General features: G+C 39.7%; 1 protein-coding gene across 6 annotated transcripts in view; it reads right to left on the reverse strand.

The window, feature by feature from the left end:
* PRELID2 (PRELI domain containing 2) overlaps positions 1-25,302 on the reverse strand; it is a 79,498-nt gene that overhangs the window by 17,623 nt on the left and 36,573 nt on the right. For all 6 annotated transcript variants that reach the window (XM_082382789.1, XM_082382790.1, XM_082382791.1 and 3 more), the window contains one exon: positions 17,415-17,520. In XM_082382789.1, the coding sequence (XP_082238915.1) occupies positions 17,415-17,520 (106 nt within the window). The remainder of the gene's footprint in view (positions 1-17,414; positions 17,521-25,302) is intronic.

Raw genomic sequence — 25,302 nt, forward strand, 5'->3', positions numbered from 1 at the left:
CAGACTATATGACTTCAATATAATTTTCCCACAGGGGCTAATAAACTATTGAGTAAGATTCACTTTTATTTTGATAAGTAACTCAAAATCTTTAGGTGTAACTGCAGAACATTAAACTGATACAGTAATTTAGATGTCTTTGTTTCACATTATAAAGCTTCCTCTCTCTTGAAGGAGAACATTTAATCTCACAGTTTGTAAAGGGAAAGAATATATTCTAAAACAATAAAATCTAAAAATTGGAAAGGACATTATATTATCTAGTCCAGATAGGAAACTCTCAGCAAAGAAATGAAAGTGGCCCATCCAGTTTAAGGAGTTGTCCTGGGATCAAATATCACAATGGAAGATGACAAAGCCATTTCCATATTGCCAATTTGCAAATAAATCCTGATCTGACATGAACCTTTTGTTGGCTAAAAGGCATTTAGTCACTGGTCTCCCACCCTCCAGTGTGACTCAATAAGTCTATTTCCATTTTTAGTTTTTTTAAATGTGACTTGTATATAATTTCAGTTTTTCTGACTTAGACTTCATGCAAAATATGGCTTGTTCATGTGTATCTGTTGGGTATAATTATCAGTAATTTTTTTAAACATCAAAGCCAGCCTCCCATGCAGTGCCGCACCCACCCATGACATTTCTGACAATTGTGATCTTGCTTAGAAACCTCCATGGATGGGATGCTTTATACTCCTTATTCCCTCTGTCTCAGGCCTAACTGTAAGACAATCTTCCTTACATTGAAGCGGCACTGGCTCGGTGCCTGGCACCAAAGGGTCCTAGTACCAAGTCTTGTACCAACTCTTATACTACCAAACTAAAAAACAACAAGGTTCCTATCAATTCCCTTTATTAGCCATTTTTTTCACTATTCATCAGATTTAAGCTCAGTCATAAATTCCCCTTGTTTCTTCCCTATTCTGAGAGAGAAAATGGTTAGCAGCATGCTTGTACATTTAATCAATGAATTGTCTCTAAAAGAGTAAGTAAATCCAACTGATGCCTAGACAATAAACAAATCCAATGGGTGTCCAGATAATTCTCTTTTTATCTTAAGTTCGTATATACCCTATCAGAGAGGGGACAGAGATTTAAAATCAGGTTGGGTTGACTCCAAAACAGCCTCATTATAACCGCTAAACATTTGTCTATCATGTCATAATGAAAAAATTAAGTTTTTGCCTATAATTTCCTTGCATTTTTCTTTTTAAATAATAGTAACAACTGGGACTTCCCTGGTGGTCCAGTGGGTAAGACTCCTCTCTCCCAATGCAGGGGGCCTGGGTTGGATCCCTAGGCAGGGAACTAGATCCCGCATGCCGCAACTAAGACCCGGCACAGCCAAATAAATAAATAAATAAATATTTTAAAAAACAGTAACTGATCATTTACTGTATGCCAAGTCGGCTCCTAAGCATTTTATGTATGTAACTCATTCACTCCTCACAGGTACTCTATGAAATAGGTTCCTATATTATCCTCATTCTACAGATGACAACGGTGAGACTCAGAAAATTAAACGGCTTGCCCAAGGTCACACAGTTGGTCAGTACAGGGTACGCTGCTTTCAGAGAGTGCGAGAGCAAAAGAACATAAATGGCTCTGCTGCAAATATAATTTAAAACATTTATGTGCAGGTAATACCCACTCAAAAACATTTTATATAAAATGTTTTTTTAAATTCTGCTTAAAAACAGAACAAGTCTTTTTGGGGGGACTGCGGCAATTTTTTAAATTATGAAATATTTCAAACATATCAAGAAGTGCCAAGAGTAGAAAAATTAGTGGGCTTTAACAAACATCAATGTCTTTAAAAGTAACAAAAGCTACATCCTCACCAAAGGCCAGTGATCAAGAAAATTTTTAATTATAGCCTTTAAATTCTTCTTAAACTGGGTGCCAACAACTCAACTCTCAAAAACCCACCATTTTCCTTTACCAAGGAAATTGAGAAAAAAATAGTTTAGCCAGAATCTAAGAAAGAAAGCTAGACAAAGAATAAGGGGTCAAATCCCAGGCAGCAAATGGAATTCCGAGGATACTGAAAGTGACAAGACATATCACTCCAACAAACCTGGGTTCATGAAATACAAGGCTTCTTTTCTCCTTAACAGGCAGACACCCCAGCGTCCTCCCCATCATCTGCTTGGGGCTCTACCTGGTGCCCCTAGTCCCACACAGTCTGGGCACATCAAGGGGTCCTTCAGCAAGAGATGAAGTTCTACCATAGAGTGGGGATACAGAATAAGAAATGACCACTGACAGAAGGGGTAAGAATGACCAAGAGGAACAGCTGGACACCTCGGAGAGCTCAAGGGGCATTTAATTAGCATGCTCCAGGGCTTAAGCACACCACTGAAGTTTAACTATTAGATGTACCTTCAAGAAATTAAATTAGCTTTGCAATTCAAGTTGCTCTGCCCAGAATTCTGTATTAATCCCTGGCCTTGTTGGTCAAACTAACAGCCTTAATTTTGCACCAAGAGCCTAGGTGAATCCAAGCCCGATCCTACAACAGATTGGATCCACCAAAGACCTGTGACTAAAACACTCTTAGTCCACACGAGCTGTGGCTGCAGCCCCTGTTTTTCTGCTATTTCAATGCAGCCTAGCCAGAGCTGTTTCAGTTTTCAATTCTGTGTCTGCCTCAGGTTTACATGAGGTACGTGAAGATTTATGGTGGCCACAAATTCCTATTTTCTCATTGTCTCTGAATTTAGCACAACGGAGTACAAGAACGGGCTCAGAAAAGTAATAGACTGGTTGGAAATTCCATCCAGAACAGTGCGGAGAACATGGCTCCCAAATTTCCAAAGAGTCCAGTCTGCTGTGAACGTAAAAGAGCAACAGCAAAGCAAGTACAATACCGTACACTTCGAGTGTCTACTTCAAAGTCGTATGCATACTAAGCTCTGTATACTGGCTGATGACACCGTGCAAGTAATTTAACCTCCGTGTGCCTCCACTTCCTCATCAGGGCCTGGCTCCTGGTAAACACTCCATAAATTATAGCTACAACTATAATTACTGTAACTGGCTTTCTCCAAATTTTCCAGAAGAGTCTGCATTTACAGAAGATGTGGACTGAAAACAAGCCAACATATCTATTACTAGGCACCAATACTCAAAGACATCTACGAGATTTACAAATCGTTGTAATATGCGGTGTATTCAGCTCACGTGCATAGGATTTTAAAATGAAATTGGAACATCAGTACCACTTGCTTACTACCCTCTCTTGCTAATTAGTATTTTTTAAAAGCATGTGTCTGGGAATTCCCTGGCAGTCCAGTGGTTAGGACTTCACGCTTTCACGGCCAAGGGACCAGGTTCAATACCTGGTCGGGGAACTAAGATCCCGCAAGCCGCGTGGCATGGCTAAGAAAAAAAAAAAAAAGGTAAAAGTGTGTGTCTTATTTTTAAATATTTTATTACCAACACCTCAACCCTTGACCATCTACTTGTTACATGAATTATCTCTGATGCTCTTGGATCCCTACTTAGCTTCAACTCCTGAATTTTTATGCAGACTTCAAGACTGTCAGACAAATTTAAAAATCTTTTTTTTAACATCTTTTTCGGAGTATAATTGCTTTACAATGTTGTGTTAGTTTCTGCTGTATAACAAAGTGAATCAGCCATATGCATACACATGTCCCTACCTCCTCTCCCTCTTGAGCCTCCCTCCCACCTACCCTATCCCACCCCTCTAGGTCATCACAAAGCACAGAGCAGATCTCCCTGTGCTATGTGGCTGCTTCCCACCAGCCAACTATTTTACATTCAGTAGTGCATGTAGGTCGATGCTACTCTCACTTCGCCCCAGCTTCACCCTCCCACCCCATGCCATCAAGTCCATTCTCTCTGTCTACCTCTTTATTCCTGCCCTGCAACTAGGTTCATCAGTACCTTTTTTTTTTTTTTTTTTGGTTCCATATACTTGCATTAGCGTATGGTATTTGTTTTTCTCTTTCTGACTTACTTCACTCTGTATGACAGACTCTAGGTCCATTCATCTCACTACAAATAACTCAATTTCGTTTCTTTTTATGGCTGAGTAATATTCCATTGTATATATGTGCCACATCTTCTTTATCCATTCCTCTGTCGATGGACATTTGGGTTGGTTCCATGTCCTGGCTATTGTAAATAGTGCTGCAATAAACATTGTGGTGCATGTCTCTTTTTGAATTATGGTTTTCTCAGGGTATATGCCCAGTAGTGGAATTGCTGGGTCATATGGTAGTTCTATTTTTAGTTTTTTAAGGAACCTCCATACTGTTTTCCAGAGCGGTTGTATCAATTTACATTCCCACCAACTGTATAGGAGGGTTCCCTCTTCACCACACCCATTCCAGCATTTATTGTTTCTAGCTTTTTTGATAATGGTCAGTCTGACTGGTGTGAGGTGATACCTCATTGTAGTTTTGATTTGCATTTCTCTAATAATTAGTGATGCTGAGCATCTTTTCATGTGCCTCTTGGCCATCTGTATGTCTTCCTTGGTGAAATGTCTACTTAGGTCTTCTGCCCATTTTTTAACTGGATTGTTTGTTTTTTTTGATATTGAGCTCCATGAGCTGTTTGTATATTTTGGAGATTAATCCTTTGTCTGTTGTTTCATTTGCAAATATTTTCTCCCATTCTGAGGGTTGTCTTTTTGTCTTGTTTATGGTTTCCTTTGCTGTGCAAAAGCTTTTAAGTTTCATTAGGTCTCATTTGTTTATTTTTGTTTTTATTTCCATTTCTCTAGGAGGTGGGTCAAAAAGGATTTTGCTGTGATTTATGTCAAAGAGTGTTCTTCCTACATTTTCCTCTAAGAGTTTTATAGTGTCTGGCCTTATATTTCGGTCTTTAATCCATTTTGAGTTTGTGTATGGTGTTAGGGAGCATTCTAATTTCATACTTTTACATGTAGCTGTCCAGTTTTCCCAGCACCATTTATTGAAGACACTGTCTTTTCTCTATTTTATACTCTTGCCTCCTTTATCAAAAATAAGGTGACCATATGTGTGTGGGTTTATCTCTGGGTTTTCTATCCTGTTCCATTGATCTATATTTCTGTTTTTGTGCCAGTACCATGCTGTCTTGATTACTGTAGCTTTGTAGTATAGTCTGAAGTCCAGGAGCCTGATTCCTCCAGCTCCGTTTTTATTTCTCAAGATTGCTTTGGCTATTCGGAGTCTTTTGTGTTTCAATACAAATTGTGAAATTTTTTGTTCTAGTTCTGTGAAAAATGCCATTGGTAGTTTGATAGGGATTGCATTGAATCTGTAGATTGCTTTGGATAATACAGTCATTTTCACAATGTTGATTCTTCCAATCCAAGAACATGGTATATCTCTCCATCTGTTTGTATCATCTTTAATTTTTTTCATCAGTGTCTTATAGTTTTCTGCATAGAGGTCTTTTGTCTCCTTAAGTAGGTTTATTCCTAGGTATTTTATTCTTTTTGTTGCAGTGGTAAATGGGAGTGTTTCCTTAACTTCTCTTTCAGATTTTTCATCATTAGTGTATAGGAATGCAAGAGATTTCTGTGCATTAATTTTGTATCCTGCAACTTTACCAAATTCATTGATTAGCTCTAGTAGCTTTCTGGTAGCATCTTTAGGATTCTCTATGTATAGTATCACGTCATCTGCAAAGTGACACCTTTACTTTTGTTTTCCAATTTGGATTCCTTTTATTTCTTTTTCTTCTCTGATTGCTGTGGCTAAAACTTCCAAAATTGTGCTGAATAACAGTGGTGAGAGTGGGCATCCTTGTCTTGTTACTGATCTTAGTGGAAATGGTTTCAGTTTTTCACCATTAAGAACGATGTTGGCTGTGGCTTTGTCATATATGGCCTTTATTATGTTGAGGTAAGTTCTCTCTATGCCTACTTTCTGGAGAGTTTTTATCATAAATCGGTGTTGAATTTTGTCTAAAGCTTTTTCTGCATCTACTGAGATTATCATATGGGTTTTATCCTTCAGTTTGTTAATATGGTGTATCACATTGATTGATTTGCGTATATTGAAGAATCCTTGCATTCCTGGGATAAACCCCACTTGATCATGGTGTATGATCCTTTTAATGTGCTGTTGGATTCTATTTGCTAGTATTTTGTTGAGGATTTCTGCATCTATGCTCATCAGTGATACTGGCCTGTAGTTTTCTTTCTTTGTGACATCTTTGTCTGGTTTTGGTATCAGGGTGATTGTGGCCTCGTAGAATGAGTTTGGGAGTGTTCCTCCCTCTGCTATATTTGGGAAGAATTTGAGAAGAATAGGTGTTAGCTCTGCTCTAAATGTTTGATAGAATTTGCCTGTGAAGCCATCTGGTCCTGGGCTTTTGTTTGTTGGAAGATTTTTAATCACAGTTAAAAATCTTGGTATTTACACATTGGGGGAAAGGAGGGTGGGTTCGAAAAAAAAAAAAATCATACAATGTCAGAATTGAAAATGACCTCCTAGTGCAATCCCTGATTTTCAAAAAATGATTGTGAAGTGAGAGCAACTAGTCCAAGCACTGTGGCCAGGAGAGTGCAGCCAAGGCAGGGCCAGAGCTCAGGTTTCCTGATTCCTGGTCCCTGTGCTGCACAGTCCACTGTGCAGGGACATGACTTCTGATCACTATGCAAATAATGACATAGAGACTCATCTCAAGCTCAGGAAACCACTTTCTATCATTTCAGGAAAGAGCTTAACTTCCCAGGTTTCATCTAGTTTCATAGAAGATAATACCCCAGAATTTCAGCTGGCTGACTTAAGAGATTCCCAAAAGCTTTACCGCTGAGTAGTCTATCACAACCATGATGAATTCAAATGAGCCATTGAGGGGTTTTGGATTCCTGAGTCTCACAGTCAAGGTAAAGGCATGGATTTAAACTTCGTGGAAGGAACAAAAACTGTTATCAGTTGCAGAATACTATTTTCACTAAGATGTTTTCACTGCAAAGGTTACATTTCTCGGGACTAAAAACTCTAGAGATAAGAGCAGGCTGAGATGAGTTGATGGGGAGTGGGGCATGCAAAAAGAGAGCAGCTACTATTACTTAACTGATCTAGAAATAAGTTGTTGAAAATCAGAATCCTGGTAATATTCTCATGGCATCTAATGAATAAATATCAAGTAAATCAATCTATTGGAGCACTGAAGAGTGGGATTAAAAAGTATTATCAACAGATTTAAATTGAAAGTTGGGAAATAAGAGGGACAGAACATATTTCATCAGTTCTTCAAGTGATTCAAGTAATGAAAAGAATCTTGAAAGAATTCACATCATCAAGCAGGAAATAGAAGTCTCCAATATATAGTCAGCAGAACATTACACTAGTGTTCTTATGTCATGTTTGTGAGTTTATTCTTTTGAATGACAGTTTTATTTGCTCTTTTCTTCTATCTTGGAATTATTACTGGGCTTTGAAATGTCCGCTCTTTTTAGGGTTGTGACTGCCATGCATGTGTGGACACTATATAGTCAATTCATAGATAAGGAATTGAGCAGTTCAGGGCAACTAGCCCAAGGTAACACAATCAAAACCTTGGAGGAGGACTGAGGTCACACAACTAGTTAATGACAGAAGCATTAACTTTCACTGTCTTTGGAGTAAGAATCAGAAGACTGGAGCTAACAACTTCATTTCTTCTTCACAACAATCCCATGAGGATGGACTAATTAGCCCTGCTTTCCTAGTGACAAATCCAAGTTCCTAAGAGGTTGTGATTCATTCAAGTCATACAGCAAGAAAGCTGATAATACCCAGAGCCAGCTGGTGGTGGAAGCTACAAATGGGCAGAATTCTTCTGGAAGCAAATTGGTGTTACATATCAAAGGTCTTTAAAATGTGCACACTCGTTAGCCTAGGAAGTGATCAGAAATATACACAAATATTTACATTCATAGATTTACTACAATATTATCTATAATAGTGAAAAAAATAGAAAACAACAATAAGAGCTATTATGCCAGTGGAATATTATGAAAGCATCAAAAATCATGTTTTCAAGGAATGTGTAATGACACAGAAAAATGTTCACAGTATGTCCATAAATGACAAGGTTGGGCTAAATAAACAGGACACTTCCAATTTTGTTATTCAAAAAAAAAATACATATACATACATATGCAAACATACACAAAGACATATGGAAGGATCTATATCAAAATGTTAAATGTAAATACAACAAGTAATAAAATTATGGATCTAAAAAATGATTAGAAAAATAATTTTTAAAGAAACGAACCTTACCCATACTGCTGCTATGTAAAATTTTTGTTTGGATAAATATTTAAAAGCCTATTTACTTAAAATATATACTTCTTATTAGAGAATTTCTCTTAATGCTAGTGATTATTTAAGTTTTTCTATGTGCCAGGCATATTTCATATATATGCCCTCACTTAACCCTTAAAATAACCCTGTGAAAGATTATTATCACTCCATTTTAGAGGTGAGAAATTTGAGGGTCCAAGATGTGAAATGTGACATCTGGGAAATAAGAAAACCAGATCATGTACCAAGGGGCACTTCTCTAAAGCTTCACATTTGTTAAGTACATAGGCAAAACCTTGTTTCACACCGAATAATCTTTCTAAAGGCAGAACATACTAGGCTTTTAGTTCAGGAGTTGGCATGTGGAAAACGATTAATAGGATGTCTATAATTTGCTTCAAAATATTTCAGCATGTGCAACATAATGTTATGGTGCATGTGTTAGTTCAAGTTTTACACCAGGTAGTAAGTTGCCCTAATGTAGGCTTCACGCTCCAGGCGTTGGCTATGAGCATTCTAATCAGCAATCTCACTCTATAGAAACCTCAGTTATCTTTATCAGAAACCACCAGAGGCTTTGATAATTAGCATAAGGAATGTTAAAATAGTGAATTTTCACTGGCTTGCTAACTAGCATAACGGATATTAGAAATGGACTCTTATTACCTCAATTAGAAGAACTTAAGATATGCAGATTAGCTCAAAATTCTAGAGCAACACTCATCCTTGCAATGAGGATTTAAGACTATTCAGCAATGCCTTCACCTGCCAACTTTAGGGAAGGCACCCACAGTTTATGACTAAACAGTCCTGTACAGACACTGGATTGAAGATTCTGGCTACCTGATGCTATCTGTAAAATAGCTGAATCTTGCCTTTGGAATATCATCAGCTCTGCCTGCAGAGAACGAAGCACCCAGAACGACGGAGATGTAATCAAACTTACAGAACAGGAAGCTACTTTGGGTTTCCTTGTAAATGATTAACAAAGCATCTGTATGTGTTGCAGAACTTTTTCATAAGCTGGTAGTGAGGTTATGAGGGTGCAGCTGACCCTCACCATTCCCAATAGGTACCAAAAAGACCTTAACAACTGTACATACAACCTGGCATACCAATCTGCTTAGGTCAGTATGACAGGCAATTCTGACACTGCTCCTAGTGTTCCTCACCTCTTGGTATTTATGCCCTTGTGTAACCCCTTCCCTTGACTGTGGGCTACACCTGGTGACTTGCTCCTAATGAAAAGAATACAGAAAATAAAGGGATGTCACTGCTGTGATTAGGAAACAAAAAAACTATGGCTTTTGCCTTGCTTGCACCCTCTTGCCCTCCCTCTTGCTTGCTGCCATGTTGTGAGATGCTGTATAGAGAGGCCCACACGGCAAGGAACCAAGGGAGGCCGGCAGAATCCTACCAGCAACCACGTGATTGTTTGGAACTGAATCCTCTCCATTGAGCCTTCAGATGAGATCGCAGCCCCAGCCAACAACTTGATTACATCCTTGTGAGACCATAAGGCTGAGCACCCAACTAAGCCATGCCAGACTCCTGACCCACAGAAACTGAGAGACAATGAACGTGTGCTGTTGCAAGCTGTGGAGTGTTGGGGTAGTCTGTTACAAAGCAACAGATAACTAAGTTAGTTTAAAAAAATGATGCAACAAACAGATTTTTCCAATGCCCATTTGGACTACATATATAGTACCTGAATATACTATACTATATACATATAGCGTATAGTGTGTGTGTGTATATATCCATATATACATATACATGCATCCAATATATATACACACACAACATACATATATATATACATATATATACTAGTATATATACAAGAACAGTATCTTCTGTCTCAAAGAATTATCTTCCACTATTAAAATGGATTTCATAAGGCTCAAATAAGCACACACCCTAAGGAAGCAGCATATTCAGATCTCTTTAGCCATAACATGTCTAGGCCAGACCTTCTTTAAAAAGATGCACAAGTTGTTTGACTTGCCCACATTGTTTCAGTGACAAATATTTCACATGCTGTTGAATTCAATCTCTCTCTGCTTCAGCCTCCCAATCAACACAATAAGAATAATGATGGAACCAATAATGGGGCCTTGCCAGGAGAGTGGCTGAAATAACAAATTATTTTATCACACATTGAAAATGTATTTCATAAACTTAAAAAAAATATCTCTGTGTGAGCGCATAATGAAGACCCTGCATTTCCGCAGCATTTGTAGTCATCCCGAAGTACTCAGACAACTGGACTAAAAAAAGAACACTTGCATGACAAGACTGTTATCACCCATATTATCTCCTGCACCTCTCCCAGAAAAGTAAAATGTGGGATTTACAAGAACCACATGGGAGTTCACCAAAAAGTTCTTTTGATATTTGTTTGGAATTTGGGGGGTGGTGGGGGAGTGGGGGTGAACTGGTGATTGTTTTGTTCTGATTTGGAGAGATGAAGACAAAAACTACAAAAGACAATTACACCCAATGCAGTATAAAGCACGCTTTCTCAGCGGGGACAATATTGAAACCAGATGACAATTTGTTCATGGAAGTGAAAAATATCTTGCACTTTTTATGTATATAGCAAAGATATAATACAGTGTATAAACAGATAATTAGGATATTTATCGTAATTATAGGATAATACTATAGGATATTAGTATTAACATTGGGTGGGGGGGACAATTCGGAAAAAAAGTCTGCAAAGGATCCTTAGTTGGGGGGTGATAATGGAAAAAAGACTGAGCAACACCGGCCTGAGGGTTGCCTTTCCAGAACTGGGAGCATCTGCAGAGCCATGTCTGCCCCAGGTAATATCCTGATCTCTTTTTCCTGTCCTGAGGATCCCTGAGGTTGGACTTGGCTGGCCTGAGTTACTACCAGCTCTGCTTCACAGTTGCTGGCCATTCACCTAGGCTGCAGAAATGTGTATGAAGCCTTACATGTGTCCCAGATTTCCACCAATCCCTATTTTCCTTCAGATTTCCTCTGTTTCCTTAGTCAGTTTTTTGAGTGCTTGCTTACCTGGAGGCATATGTATCTGTATGTATATGGCAAAATATGTATTTGACAACTAGCATCCTACTTGTCCACAGTATGAGAAAAATACACAGTAATGATACTGTCCATTGCTGTCATGGACAAAGATAGACAGCTATCTCAAAAAGAGACTTTTAGAAAGTTTCCTTGAAAAATTAAACACAGAATTACCATATAATCCAGCAAAGAACTGAAAGCAGAGATTTAAACAGATATTTATTCACCCTTGTTCATAGTAGCAACGTTTGTGTCAGAAAGGCCCCCGAATTGCAAGTCACCTCAAAGTGGTAAAGGGAAAAGAGAAAAGCAGTTGAACAAGCCCCCAGAGGAACAAAAACAGAAGTGATCCTGAAACAGGAGGGAAGGGGGCAGGGCACAACCTTTAAAAGGATGACAGCCATAGGACATGACAAAAACTGGTGAGAACTAACTAGGTCCAAGATGGCGGAAGATTCGACTTCCAGTAGACCTTGAGCCTCAGGATACGCTCACTGTAACACATCAGCATGCTAAATGACAAACTCACAGGCGCCATGACAGTTCCAAGGCCGACCATAAAAGGTCAAGAAGTGGGCCATGGTCCAATTCCCCACTCCTTCCCCAAAAGAGCTGAAATACTCCTCCCACTCATTAGCCTATGAAATTACCCACCCCTATAAACACTGACAACCCCCGTACCCTGGTGCCTCTCACCTTCTGAGACGGCCCACACGCTGTCTGTGGAGTGTGTTTCTCTCTAAATAAATCCACTTCTTACCTATCACTTTGTCTCTCACTGAATTCTTTCTGTGACGAGAATCAAGAACCTGAGTTTCATTAAGTCCTGAGACCAGGTGTGTGATTTCAATTAAAAGACCGTGGGTTCAATGTTCATTGCAGCTCTATGTACAATAGCCAGGACATGGAAGCAACCTAAGTGTCCATCGACAGATGAATGGATAAAGAAGATGTGGCACATATATACAATGGAATATTACTCAGCCATAAAAAGAAACGAAATTGAGTTATTTGTAGTGAGGTGGATGGACCTAGAGTCTGTCATACAGAGTGAAGTAAGTCAGAAAGAGAAAAACAAATACCATATGCTAACACATATATATGGAATCTAAAAAAAAAAAAAATGGTCTGACGAACCTAGGGGCAGGACAAGAATAAAGACGCAGATGTAGAGAATGGACTTGAGGACATGGGGAGGGGGAAGGGTAAGCTGGGACGAAGTAAGAGGGTGGCATGGACGTACACACACTACCAAATGTAAAACAGATAGCTAGTGGGAAGCAGCCGCATAGCACAGGGAGATCAGCTCAGTGCTTTGTGACCACCTAGAGGGGTGGGATAGGGAGGGTGGGAGGGAGACACAAGAGGGAAGGGATATGGGGATATATGTGTATGTATAGCTGATTCACTTTGTTATAAAGCAGAAACTAACACACCATTGTAAAGCAATTATACTCCAATAAAGATATTAAAAAAATAAATAAATAAGAAGGCATTCCATAACATCTCAAGATTAATCTCCTTCTCTCCCATGGTCACACAGGGCACAATTAAAATCATTAAAGTAGAATGCATATATCCAAAAAAAAAAAAAAATGACCGTGGGTTCAAGTCCCAATCTGGGTTTTGGCCAGGTTTGAGTCCCAGCACGTGGGTTCAAGTCCCAGTCTGAGTTGCACGGTTTCAATCTCACCTTGGGGGTCCATATCTAGGACTAGGTTTTAATTTATACACACAGATATATATATATATACTTAGTGAGCACCTAGTTTTTCTTTTTCTGGGAAAAAAAACAGATCCCACCTTCACCACTGTTACCATGACTATTAGCCTCAAGCTCTAACCTGCCCGCTTTCTTGAAGAAAGGGAAGTGTTATATTGTCTTACAGGAAACCACCAGAACAGAAAAACAAGAGGCCACCAGAATTGGTTAGAACCAGCCAAATGCAAGAAGGTGGAAGACCTGACCTCCAGTAGACCCTGAGCCTCATTATATGCTCATGGTAACAATAACATGCTGAATGACACACCTACCAGTGCCATGACAAGAAGTACCGGACCACAGAAGGAAGAAAACGAAGTGGCACCCAGTTGCAGGAAGAACCCTGCCTTTTCCCAGAAAACCAATGCATATGCACCCGCCACCACCATTAACCCTGCCTTTAAAAATCTTGCCTTGATCAACTCCCCACCCCCAGAAGTTGATTTGCGAACTAATTTCCTGCTTCTCCATTCTCTGGACATTGAATAAAATCTGTGCTGCTTCAGTCACAGCATCGGTTTCATTATTGGCTGTCTGAATCCAAATGGAAAAAGAACCTTCGCCACCGAGGCAGGGGGCTTCTGCTGAGCTATGGTCCAACGATCAATTTGGTAACGTCCCCACTAAACAGCCTCAGGGATAAAGTTCTAAACTGAAAATAAAGTCACCTAAAACACTCTAACGATGACTTCTACAGAAGCCACTTAATGCAGGCTCAGCTGTGAAGGTTTATCAGGAAGTCAGGCTGATACCGGAAAACATCACCACTTGGGTAAAAGATAAAAGACACTTAAGCATGAGTGGCTCCTAAAATTGAAAAGCTAACTAATTAAACTAAGCCTCTTTAAAAAAAAAAAAAAAAAAAGTAAAGTCAGAAAAGGCAAAAGCTAGCAGGAAAAATATATTCTTCCTTCTGAGTATAATAAGTGGGAATTCAGAGGAATCACCTGGATTACTCACTTTAAAAATTTAGTCACTTGATGATTTCCAGATAACAGTCACCAGAAACCAGCTGTGGACCTTGCTGTGCATTCTATTTCCTTTTTACTCATGTCCACGTATATGTACTGAGCACTGTCCTAGGTACTATGGTTGGGGGGACTGGGTGTAAGATGAATAAAACTGTCTCTCTGTCATCAAGAGCCTAGTACTACTGTTAAGACCATGCCAGAAACCTTTAGGAGTATTTACCCATTCTACCACCCCTTTCCCTGGGAACTAACCCCTAACGCTGACCCACGCAGTTGTGACATAGGATTAGCCATATTTACACAACCTGGCTTCTCCCCTCCTGGCCATGTTTGACCTATGGGAGGCCACTGAGAGTTCCTTCCAGAGAATTTGGAAAGGAAGAAATAAGCAGTCTCTCTGTTGGCCAGAAATCTACATAACAGTACACTTGGACTGCGGAGGCCCACGTCACACTATACAGCCTGTGAAGCAGAGAAAGCCAGACTGCATACGAAGGGAATGAAGCCGATGCATATTCGTATGGACAAGTGCTAAAGAAGGAGTACCACCTGGGTTCCTGGCAGCTCTCAGTTCCAGTGCAGACCATTCTGAAGTCTGCCAGCCTCACCACCCTTGTAGCTCTATATCAAGCTAGCCTAAGGTAGTTTCTGTTACTTGCAACCAAAGAGCCCTAATAAATACAGAGGAAGTAGGACCGCAACACAAATTCATCTAAAGCACAACATGATGCTGAGCTGGCTAGCATTCTGCTTCATATATCTGAGCACATCTTGAACAGTAAGTGGCAAGGAGTAAGTGGCACAGTAAGCGATAAAAGGTGGGGATGTGAGTCCAGTCTCCACCCTTTGCCAGTCCTGTGACCTTGAGTAAATCCATTTAGCCCACACTCAACGCAGTGCCTCCCACAAAGCAGGTATGCAAAATATATCTTCAAGAGGAAGGACTGTGGGCAAGCAGTGACCTACAGACTGGGTGCACCTACCTCTTCAAGACATTTCTCACCAATAAAATGGGAATAATAGTCTCTCTTTATGTATCTCACAGAATCAGAATGTACACAATCACTGTGTGATTAAAAGTCATTAAAAGGTTCAGAATGATGGGCAGGTCAAATAGAGACCCACTCGGATTAAACAAACAATATTTATTTATCTAAAGCAAGGGCTGGCAAACTATAGCCCACAGGCCAAATCCAGCTACCACCTGTGTTTGTATGGTCCACAAGATAAGAATGGTTTTTACAAATGAACATTTGCAGCCAGTTTGATGGCAGGGAATACTAATTTTTAACCCCAACTCAGGTAAATGTTATCTCCTCCCAAAAAAGAATTCCATTCTTTTAAGAATTATATACTTAGTAGACTTTTATTGTAAAAACTATACTCAATTACTATTATTATAATTTTAATTTTGTCAATAAAAAATGTGTGCAAATTTGGTTCTCTCTTGTTACAAAGCACCTACACAGTATCTTGATTTTGCCTATTGGCCCACAAAGTCTAACAAATTTACTATCTGGCTCTTTACAGAAAAACTTTGCCACTTTTAATCTAAACAATGTCCCTGGGAATTCCCTGGTGGTCCAGTGGTTAGGACTCTGCACTTCCACTGCAAAGATTCCGGTTCAATCCCTGGTTGGGGAACTAGGATCCTGCAAGCCACGTGGTGCGGCCATAAATAAATAAATAAACAAACAATGTCCAAGAAGTCAACTCAGTCAGGGACATAGCAATAAAGTTATTTTTCTCATCAGCACTATTATTTTTAGAGTGCAATTTTGCAGAACATGGGGCTTTTTACAAATGCATATTTTGCAGTATAGCAGGGCAAACCCGCAATAATGTCTGAGTAAATGACAGTCACATCAGACCTTACAGAAGCTCAACTATCCACTTCAAGCCCAGGCTTAAACAGGCGGGGCCAGCCTGGCGATGTGCTCACCAGGGTCAGGAACACATCATCAATCTAGACAGTATGTCTATGGAGTAGAGTACAGCACCAAATATTCATCCATCACCCTCAGCCTCCCAGATTAACACATTGTGGTCCAGGTTCATTCTTGAACCTAGATCTGTAAAACGAGAACCAAGGTCTATTACCCATAAAACCTCTAAGGTCGTAAGGATAGTTCTTTAGACCAGCCATTAAGCCTGTCCCACAAAACATAACTAGGTAACATATGCATCATACCTGAGTAAACCCTGGAAATAAGTGATTATGTTCACCAACATAATTAATAACAATAATAATGACAAATAATTTTAAATATAATAAAACAAATACTAATAAAATAATTTTAAAATATTTTGGAACACCTACAATAGGCATATAAAGGTGCATAAGAAATGGACTTTCCTAGGCAAGAAAACAGGATATATCAATCTCATATGTAATGCTATATAAAACAGATGAAAACAAGAATAGCACTACTTAAAACACAGGGTAGGGCTTCCCTGGTGGCGCAGTGGTTGAGAGTCTGCCTGCCAATGCAGGGGACACGGGTTCGAGCCCTGGTCTGGGAAGATCCCACATGCCACGGAGCAACTAGGCCCGTGAGCCACAATTACTGAGCCTGCGCATCTGGAGCTTGTGCTCCACAACAAGAGAGGCCGTGATAGTGAGAGGCCGGCGCACTGCGATGAAGAGTGGTCCCCACTTGCCATAACTGGAGAGAGCCCTCGCACAGAAACGAAGACCCAACACAGCCATAAATAAATAAATAAATAAATAAATGGATTATCACGTTAAAAAAAAATAATAATAAATAAAAAAACACAGGGTAACACAGGACCTTAGAACTTCAAGGTGGCCTCTGAATAACATTCATGGAAGCCTAAGCTCCCACAAGTATAGAGCTTGAAAACCACAATAAAAGACAATCAGGAGCTCCAGAACTCTGTGTCTTCTTTGTCCAGACTATCAGGACAACAATAACAGCTATTTCCAAGGTTTGTGAGCATTAAATGAATTAATGATTAAATATTCTTTTTAGTGAGTAGCACATGGTAAGCACTCCATAAATATTAGCTATTATTATCTTTTTTACTAAACAGCTGTCATCATATTGTATATACAGTAAATATAATTATTCATTCTGATTATTTCTCTTTATTAGACTATAAGTATTCCCATATTATCACATATTCTTCATTGGCATGTTTTTAACTTAATGAGCCACAAATGGCACTTTAGTTTTACTTTCATTTGGATTTATGTAATAATTAGTGAGGGTAATTATCTTTTCATATATTTATTAATTGTATTTTTTTCTTGTTTTGTCTGTTCATGAGCCTTGTTCAAGAACCCAATGGGAATCTCCATGGTTTCTTAAAATTAATGTTGGTTCAAAGTGAAAAGAAGCTTACCTTCTGGGCACCCTGTCTTAAAAATGTGCTGGCAAACGTTTCCAGAACGCAGTTGAGAAAACCAGCCCCTGTAATTGAAATCCTGCCTTTTTGAATGAACTCTGTCCTGCAAAAAACAAAAATATACATCTTTGTAACACAATGTTGTAAAGCAACTATACTCCAATAAAAATTAATTAAAAAAAAAAAATATACATATATACACACACACACCTTTGGTGTCATTCTATATTTGAATATTTAAATTATAGGGATTTCCAACAGCATAATTACCACTTATAATCAACACAAAATAATATCTATAGTAATTCAATAATTGCCTGTTACACCAAAGATTTTATCAAAAGGAGACTTCCAGTTTATATAATATAAGCAACATATTATATTCAAATTAAAGACTATTCATTTCAAGTTGCTAAGAAAGTAGATTTTAAAAGTTCTCACCACATACACAAACTGTAACTATGTGAGGTAATGGATGTGTTAAATAACCTTATTGTGATAATTATTTTGCAATATATACATATATCAAATCATTACACTGTACATCTTAAACTCACACAATATTACATGACACTTACATCACAATAAAGCTGGAAAGAAGAGAAAACACATGGGTACTTTATTCTGATTATAAAAACTGCAGAACACAGAATTTTTATTTATACCTAACAAATAATTCAATGATCAAACTGTGACAGGACAGTCAACGAGCTTTAAGAATCTCTACCTGACCCAAAATAAATAAATTTAACTTACTCTAAGTAAATATATATATAAATATATATATATTTATATATATATTTCTCATTCCATGCTATAAAATGTCTTGTTAAAATTGAGTATGAGACAATAATCAGCTGTATGACCTCAGGTAAATTACTTAGATTCTCTTAACTCAGTTTCCTCCCATGTAAATTGGGAATAATTATAGTATCTTCCTTTTACAACTAGTGTCAGAAGTAAATGAATACATACAACAGGAACATGAACAGTTCCTGACACACAGTAAGGAACTTATTAAATGTTAGCCACCATTACTAAAGAGAGACAGACAGACAGAGACAGGAAAGAAGCCTGGAATGACTTCTTTAATCTTTGATCAGAAAAGGAGATGAGACAGATTATATGTGCCACTAACCTATTTAAAGTTCTACCAATATTGGGACTTCCCTGGTGGCGTAGTGGTTAAGAATCCACCTGCCAATGCAGGGGACACGGGTTTGAGCCCTGGTCTGGGAAGATCCCACATGCCACGGAGCAACTAAGCCCGTGTGCCACAACTATTGAGCCTGCGCTCTAGAGCCCGTGAGCCACAACTACTGAAGCCCATGTGCCACAACTACAGAAGCTCAAGTGCCTAGAGCCCATGCTCCACAACAAGAGAAGCCACCACAATGAGAAGCCCGTGCACCGCAACAAAGAGCAGCCCCTGCTCGCCACAACTAGAGAAAGCCTGCACACAGCAACGAAGACCCAACACAGCCAAAAATAAATAAATAAATACATTTATTAAAAATTAAAAAAAAGTTCTACCAATATTAATTATCTCCATTTCATAAAGCAAAGATTTGAATAACACTTGAGAGTGATGTCATAAAGCTGGCAGGATAGGAAGCCCCAGGCCCTCATTCCCCCACAGAGACCCCAACTTATGGGCCAAGTTGCCTTTATGAGAAGTGCATAAACCAGCTAAGAAACTGCAGCACCCCAGGCAAGTATAAAGCCAAGCAGAGCCACACTGAACTGAACAAGAATGTTTGTTGCATTTACCTGCCACAGTCCCCATCCACCCAGCATAGGGCAACACAATCAGGAAACAACCCCTGACTCCTGGCTTCTCCTTTGGAAGGAAAGAAAAGAGCGGAATGTACAGCTAACATTCTGACCTTACAGTGGGCTGTCCAAGGAACTGGTTTCTGTCTTGCCTGACTCAGAATGCTGAAGGGAACAGCAGCATACTTTGGATGTCTGGGGGCTGCTAAGAACAAAGGCAAGCATGGTGGCTTGTTATAGCACCAAAGAATCTGCAGTACCACGGACAGACACCAGGGAGAGCAAGAGACTATGAGCTCTTGATAACAGGGGCAAACCTTCTAACTGGAAAATTACACACACAAGCCCCAAAGAGAAACATCCTCACAAAAGGCACAAGGGGGGGCCCCCCCAAAATCTCTACCCAGGCTGATGGGTGAAGGTCTTCCCCTGCACAAAGCCAGTCTGTAGAGGTTGGGAGAGGTGGCTGTCTTTTCAAATGCCCAAGTCTCAACAAAAGATCACAAAGTAAACAAAGAAACAAGGAAACAAGGCCCAACCAAAATAACAAGATAAATCTCTGGAAACCAATCCTAAAGAAATAGAAATCTATTAATTACCTGACAAAGAATTCAAAATAACCACCTGAAAGATGGTCAATGAATTAAAAGAGAACAGAGGTAGACAACTAAATGAAATCAGGAAAATGAGGTATGAACAAAATAAGAATATCAACAAAGAGATAGAAACTAATTATAAGAAAAAGAAAAAAAAACAGAAATCCAGGAACTGAAGACTAAAATATAAAAACTGGAAAATTCACTAGAAGGGTTAAACACCAGATTTGATCAAGCAGCAGAAAGAATCAGTGAACTTGAAGACAAGTCATTTACAATTACTGAGTCAGAGGAGAATAAAAAAGGAAAAAGAAAAAAGAATGAAGAAAAGTTAAGATGGCCTAATGGACTTATGGGACATCATGAAGTGGTCAATGTACACATTACGGGAGTGCCAGAAGGAGAGGAGAGAAAGAAAGAAGCAAAGAGCCTATTTGAAGAAATAATGGCAGAAAACTTCCCAAATTTGAGGAAGAAAATGGACATCCAAATTCAAGAAGCTCAATGATGCCAAAGAGGATAAATCCTAAAGAGACCCACATCAAGACTTTTATAATCAAATCATCAAGTCACAGACAATGAGAGAGAATCTTGAAAGCAGCAAGAAAAAAAGCAACTTGTCACATACAAGGGAGCCCACATAAAATTTTCAGCGATTTCTCAGGAGAAACTTAGTAGGCCAGAAAAAATTGGTATGATATATTCAAAGTGCTAAAGAAAAAAAAAAAACAAAACAAAACTGTAAACCAAGAATACTGTATTTGGTAAAACTATCCTTCAAAAATGAAGGTGAAATTAAGGCTTTCCCAGATAAACAAAAGCTGAGGGAGTTCATCACAAGATACTGGACTTTGCCTCATTTATTCATTTGTTCAATACACACTGACTGAGTGGCTACTATCTACTAAGAACCTTACTGGGTGCAACAGCCCCACAGGGAAGGACAGTTTCTGTCCTCCAGGATCTCACTGACTAGTGGGAAAGACACATAGACAAGAGGGTGAGTGTCACACCAGCAAATGGAGGCAAAGCATTCCACCAGAGGAAAACCACAAGGACTCAGACAAGAAGGTCTGAAGAGCAGCCAGTTATCTGAAAATACCCAGTACTTGGTAAGGGGCTTGATCAATGTTTTTTCCATAAAAATGACCAGAGTATAAGGTGGGTGTGGGAGATGTTAGGAGATAAGGCTGGAAGGACAGATGGAGACCAGATTGCAAATGGTATTCCCAGACTGAGGAGTTTAGACTTCACCCTGAAGGCAAGAAGGACTTCGCATTTGAGGCCACCAAGTAACAGGTACAGATGAACAGTTACATGTGCACCATTGACTAAAAGGCTTGTTGCCATTCCTTAATGCTTTTAGATGACTTCCTATCCCCCATTTTCAGCACAGTGCCTACACTCAATGAGCTCAATGAGTATTTGTTAAATGGATAAATTAATATTAAATTTCTTTACAATCAAAAATATTCCGCAACAACAAAAAACTTCCCCCTACCTTCTTATATCTCTAAGGAAAGGAAATGGGAGCCAAATCTCCCATAGGTGTACTTGGGTGTATTTGTACATGTATATATGAGCACATTCACTAACACTAAGAAATATATTGAGAAAACTATGAATTCAAAAAGCTGTGATTTTGGTAAAAATAGCTACTATAACCTCTTAATTAGACCTTCTCTCTAATTCTCTAATAGCAGTAGCCTCTACGTTTAGATCATGCATATAGTGAAAGGAAGCCTTCAGAATACTTCTCTCTCCCTCTCTTTCCCTCTCCCTCACCCTCTCCTCTCTCCCCTCTCCCGTCCCCTCCACACACACACAGTTATCCTAGCCAATCTGACATAAATAGTCTAGGCAACTAGTCAGTTTAAGCAAAGCAGCTTCCACCTCTTAGATTTAAGCCTATTTTAAATGATTTGCTCATGTAAAACTATATCCTGGTGACACTAATCTTTCCTGTCTTTGTTCCAGATTAGTCAGAGTAGAAATTTACAGTGATTTTAATATTTCAAAATGAAAAGTTGAGCAGTCTTACACTCTTAGGAGAAATGTACTCTTCAGTCTGCAAGGAAAACGTAGGTGAGGGATTAATAAAAGTCTCACTTACATCATATTCTAACCAACATTTCTTTCTGCCACTTTTGGGAGAAGCAAGTGCTCAGAAAAGCAATCTCAGGCTTGGCCCACATATAAGAGAATAACAGGGCAGTAAAGCAGGGTCATGCCCTTGCCATCAATGAGATGAGAGTTTATCCTACTATATTTTAAGACTGCCAGAGAAGGAACTGCTGTGCTTTCTCTCAATAACTCATTGACAAAGCACATCAGACATTTTCTTCTTAATACACATCGCTAACCTCAATCCCTCATGCTAGATAAGCCTCCATTTAAGTTCCTACGCAAAACACAGCAGCTTACACACAATTTACGGGTTTAATTTCAGCTCTTTTTTTTTTTAATTTCTTTGTTTATTTTCTGGCTGCATTGGGTTTTTCGTTGCTGGGTGCAGGTTTTCTCTAGTTATGGCAAGCAGGGGCTACTCTTCGTTGCAGTGCGTGGGCTTCTCACTGCGGTGGCCTCTCTTGCTGTGGAGCACGGGTTCTAGGCGTGCGGGCTTCAGTAGTTGTGGCACGCAGGCTCAGTAGTTGTGGCTCGTGGGCCCCAGAGCGCAGGCTCAGCAGTTGTGGCACACAGGCCTAGCTGCTCTGCAGCATGTGGGATCCTCCCGGACCAGGGCTCGAACCCGTGTCCCCTGCATTGGCAGGCAGATTCTCAACCACTGTGCCACCAGGGAAGTCATCAGCTCTTTTTAAAAAAAAAAGAAAGAGAAAAAGATAGATGGATAGATGGACGGATGGACAGACAGAAAAATAGACAGAGCTGAACTATGAACAGACTCTCTAGGCATTAGAATTATAGGTGTTATTTATTTACTTTGTTCTTTTTACTAATTTCTTTAATAAAGATGTATTACTTGGCAATCACCAAAAAACATCACTAATAAATCCTTGAGGATCATTTTTGTATAAATAAAAAGTTATTCTTTAAAAGGCTCTGTGCTACCAAGAAGCTTTTTCAGCAAAGGGACATGTTAACTTTTTTTTAAATGTGTATCCTGCCACTTTTTTTTAATGTATTTTATTTTATTTTATTGATTTATTTTTGGCTACGTTGGGTCTTCATTGCTGCATGTGGGCTTTCTTCTAGTTGCAGCGAGCGGGCTTCTCATTGCAGTGGCTTCTCTTGTTGCGGAGCATGGCCTCTAAGCACATGGGCTTCAGTAGTTGTGGCACATGGGCTCAGTAGTTGTGGCTTGAGGGCTTTAGAGCACAGGCTCAGTAGTTGTGGCGCATGGGCTTAGTTGCTCTGTGGCATGTGGGATCTTCCCAGACTAGGGCTCGAACCCGTGTCCCTTGCATTGGCAGGCAGATTCTTAACCACTGCGCCACCAGGGGAGGCCCGGGACATGTTAACTCTGGACTTATCCTTCATTTAAAGTCTCATTAAATCACCTCTTGGCTTTCCTTTTCTCACACTATGTAACTCCATTTCTTTGTGCCTTTTGACCTAAGACTTTCTCCTGCCCCCAGGTTTTGTTTGATGTTTCACTCAAGAGATATATAAAGATGATTCAAGTTTTCCTACACCTGTCTTATCTCTGTTAAGTCTAAAGAAATGACTGCATCCATTTATGATGTTATATACTCAGGGTCACACTTATTCTTCAAAAAACTGTATAGTAACAATGTGTATTATGTATCAGACACTGTACTATGTTCTGAGGTTGTTACTCTTAATATGTTTTCTCTCTTTTACACATGAGGAAACTGTGGCAAAGAGAAGTTAAATAACTTGCCTGAGGTCACAGCTTAATGTCACGCAGATTCATATCTACCACCTCAAAGGAGACAACCATCACCCTAGTCTATGAGACTAGAAATCTCAGCAACAGGTTAAATGGTTCTTTTCCTAAACAATCCAAACATTCACTCAGTCCCCAGATTGTGTTTATTTAACTTCTGATGTTCCTCAACAGTCCATGTCATTCTCTCTCTTGCTGCTGCTACTGCCTGGGTTTAGCACAGCACTTTCTCTCTCCAGGACCACCACAACTGCCTCCCAATGGGATCCTTGCCTCCAGCGTGGGCTCCTCATAACCCACACTGCCCCGTCAGCTTCCTAAGCACACCCTGATCTTGTCACTGTTCACTAAGGCACAGGGAATTAAACCTGCATGCTCAGTGAAGATTCACCCATACTGTTGTATGAAGCTGTTGTTTGTTGGTTTTCATTGCTGCATACTGTTCTATTGCTTGAAAATACTCCAAATTATTTATCCACTCTACTGAAGATGGACATTTAATGTGGACCCAGTTTGGGGTTACTAATAGTACTGTAAAGTAAATATTTATAATGCATCCAGCTACATACGTGCACAAGTGTCTCTAGAGTGTCTAGTGGTCAAATATCTGGGTCACAGGACATGCACAGTTTCAACTTTTAAAAAATGCTGGGACTTCCCTGGCAGTCCAGTGGTTAAGACTCTGCACTTCCACTGCAGCGGGGCACAGGTTCGATCCCTGGTCAGGGAACTAAGATCCGGCATACCGTGCAGCGTGGCCAAAAAAAAAAAAAAAGAAACTGGGGGAATACATGCCAAATGTTTTTCTAAATGGTTGTACCTATATTGTTTTTCTTCATTGCATCATTTCCAATTGCAATGACTTAGCACATGGTAAGAAATCAATAATGCATTAGCAGCAGAAGGATGGAGAGAGGAGGGAGGGGAGGGGAGAAGCAAAAGAAGAGAAATTTATGGTACATCTCAATACTTCTGTCAGGGAAATGGAACCAGATGTCTCAGGAGGTCACTTGCTAGTGTCAGTAGGGGGCAGCCTTCACCCGGCTGAGAGATAAGCCAGCACAGTATCCGGAAACGTGTTCAAAGAGGAGGCTCACTCACTCACACGGTGCCTATACCTGAGTCACATCTATCGCTTTGTCCATGGGCGGACAGAATTCATCACAGAACACAATGGAATCATGACAGAGCACACAGCTCAAAGCTAGGAACACCTTTGTGAAAGTGAATGACAGCTTATTCCATCAGTCTCCTACTCTGGGGTCATTTCAAAATGTGTTTCCTTCTGAATTTGGGGAAATAAAAAAGTTCAGAGGAAACACGGATCAGGAATTAATCCCCAGAGCACACAGCCACCAGCTCTGAATCCTCAAAACGGCAGTTTCCAGAAAGCAAAAGCTCTTAATGAGCTCCTGTCCCTGAATTATTGACTGGTTGGGTATGGCAAACCTTGCCCAATTGTTTTCACGATGGGAATTTAATTAAAGTGTCTTTGAGAAGGAAAAATGGTTCCACGGATATGCTTGTTGTGATGACATCTCAGTTCTAGTCAGGCTGTTCTCGGCATTCTCCTGTAACCACACAGAGGGGTGGCCCAAGGGACAGGCAGGGCCCGACACCGCTGCGGAGACTGCCCTGCCCGTGCGTG

The sequence above is a fragment of the Balaenoptera borealis genome (genome assembly GCF_965194805.1).
Source record: "Balaenoptera borealis genome assembly, chromosome: 2".
NCBI lineage: Eukaryota > Metazoa > Chordata > Mammalia > Artiodactyla > Balaenopteridae > Balaenoptera > Balaenoptera borealis.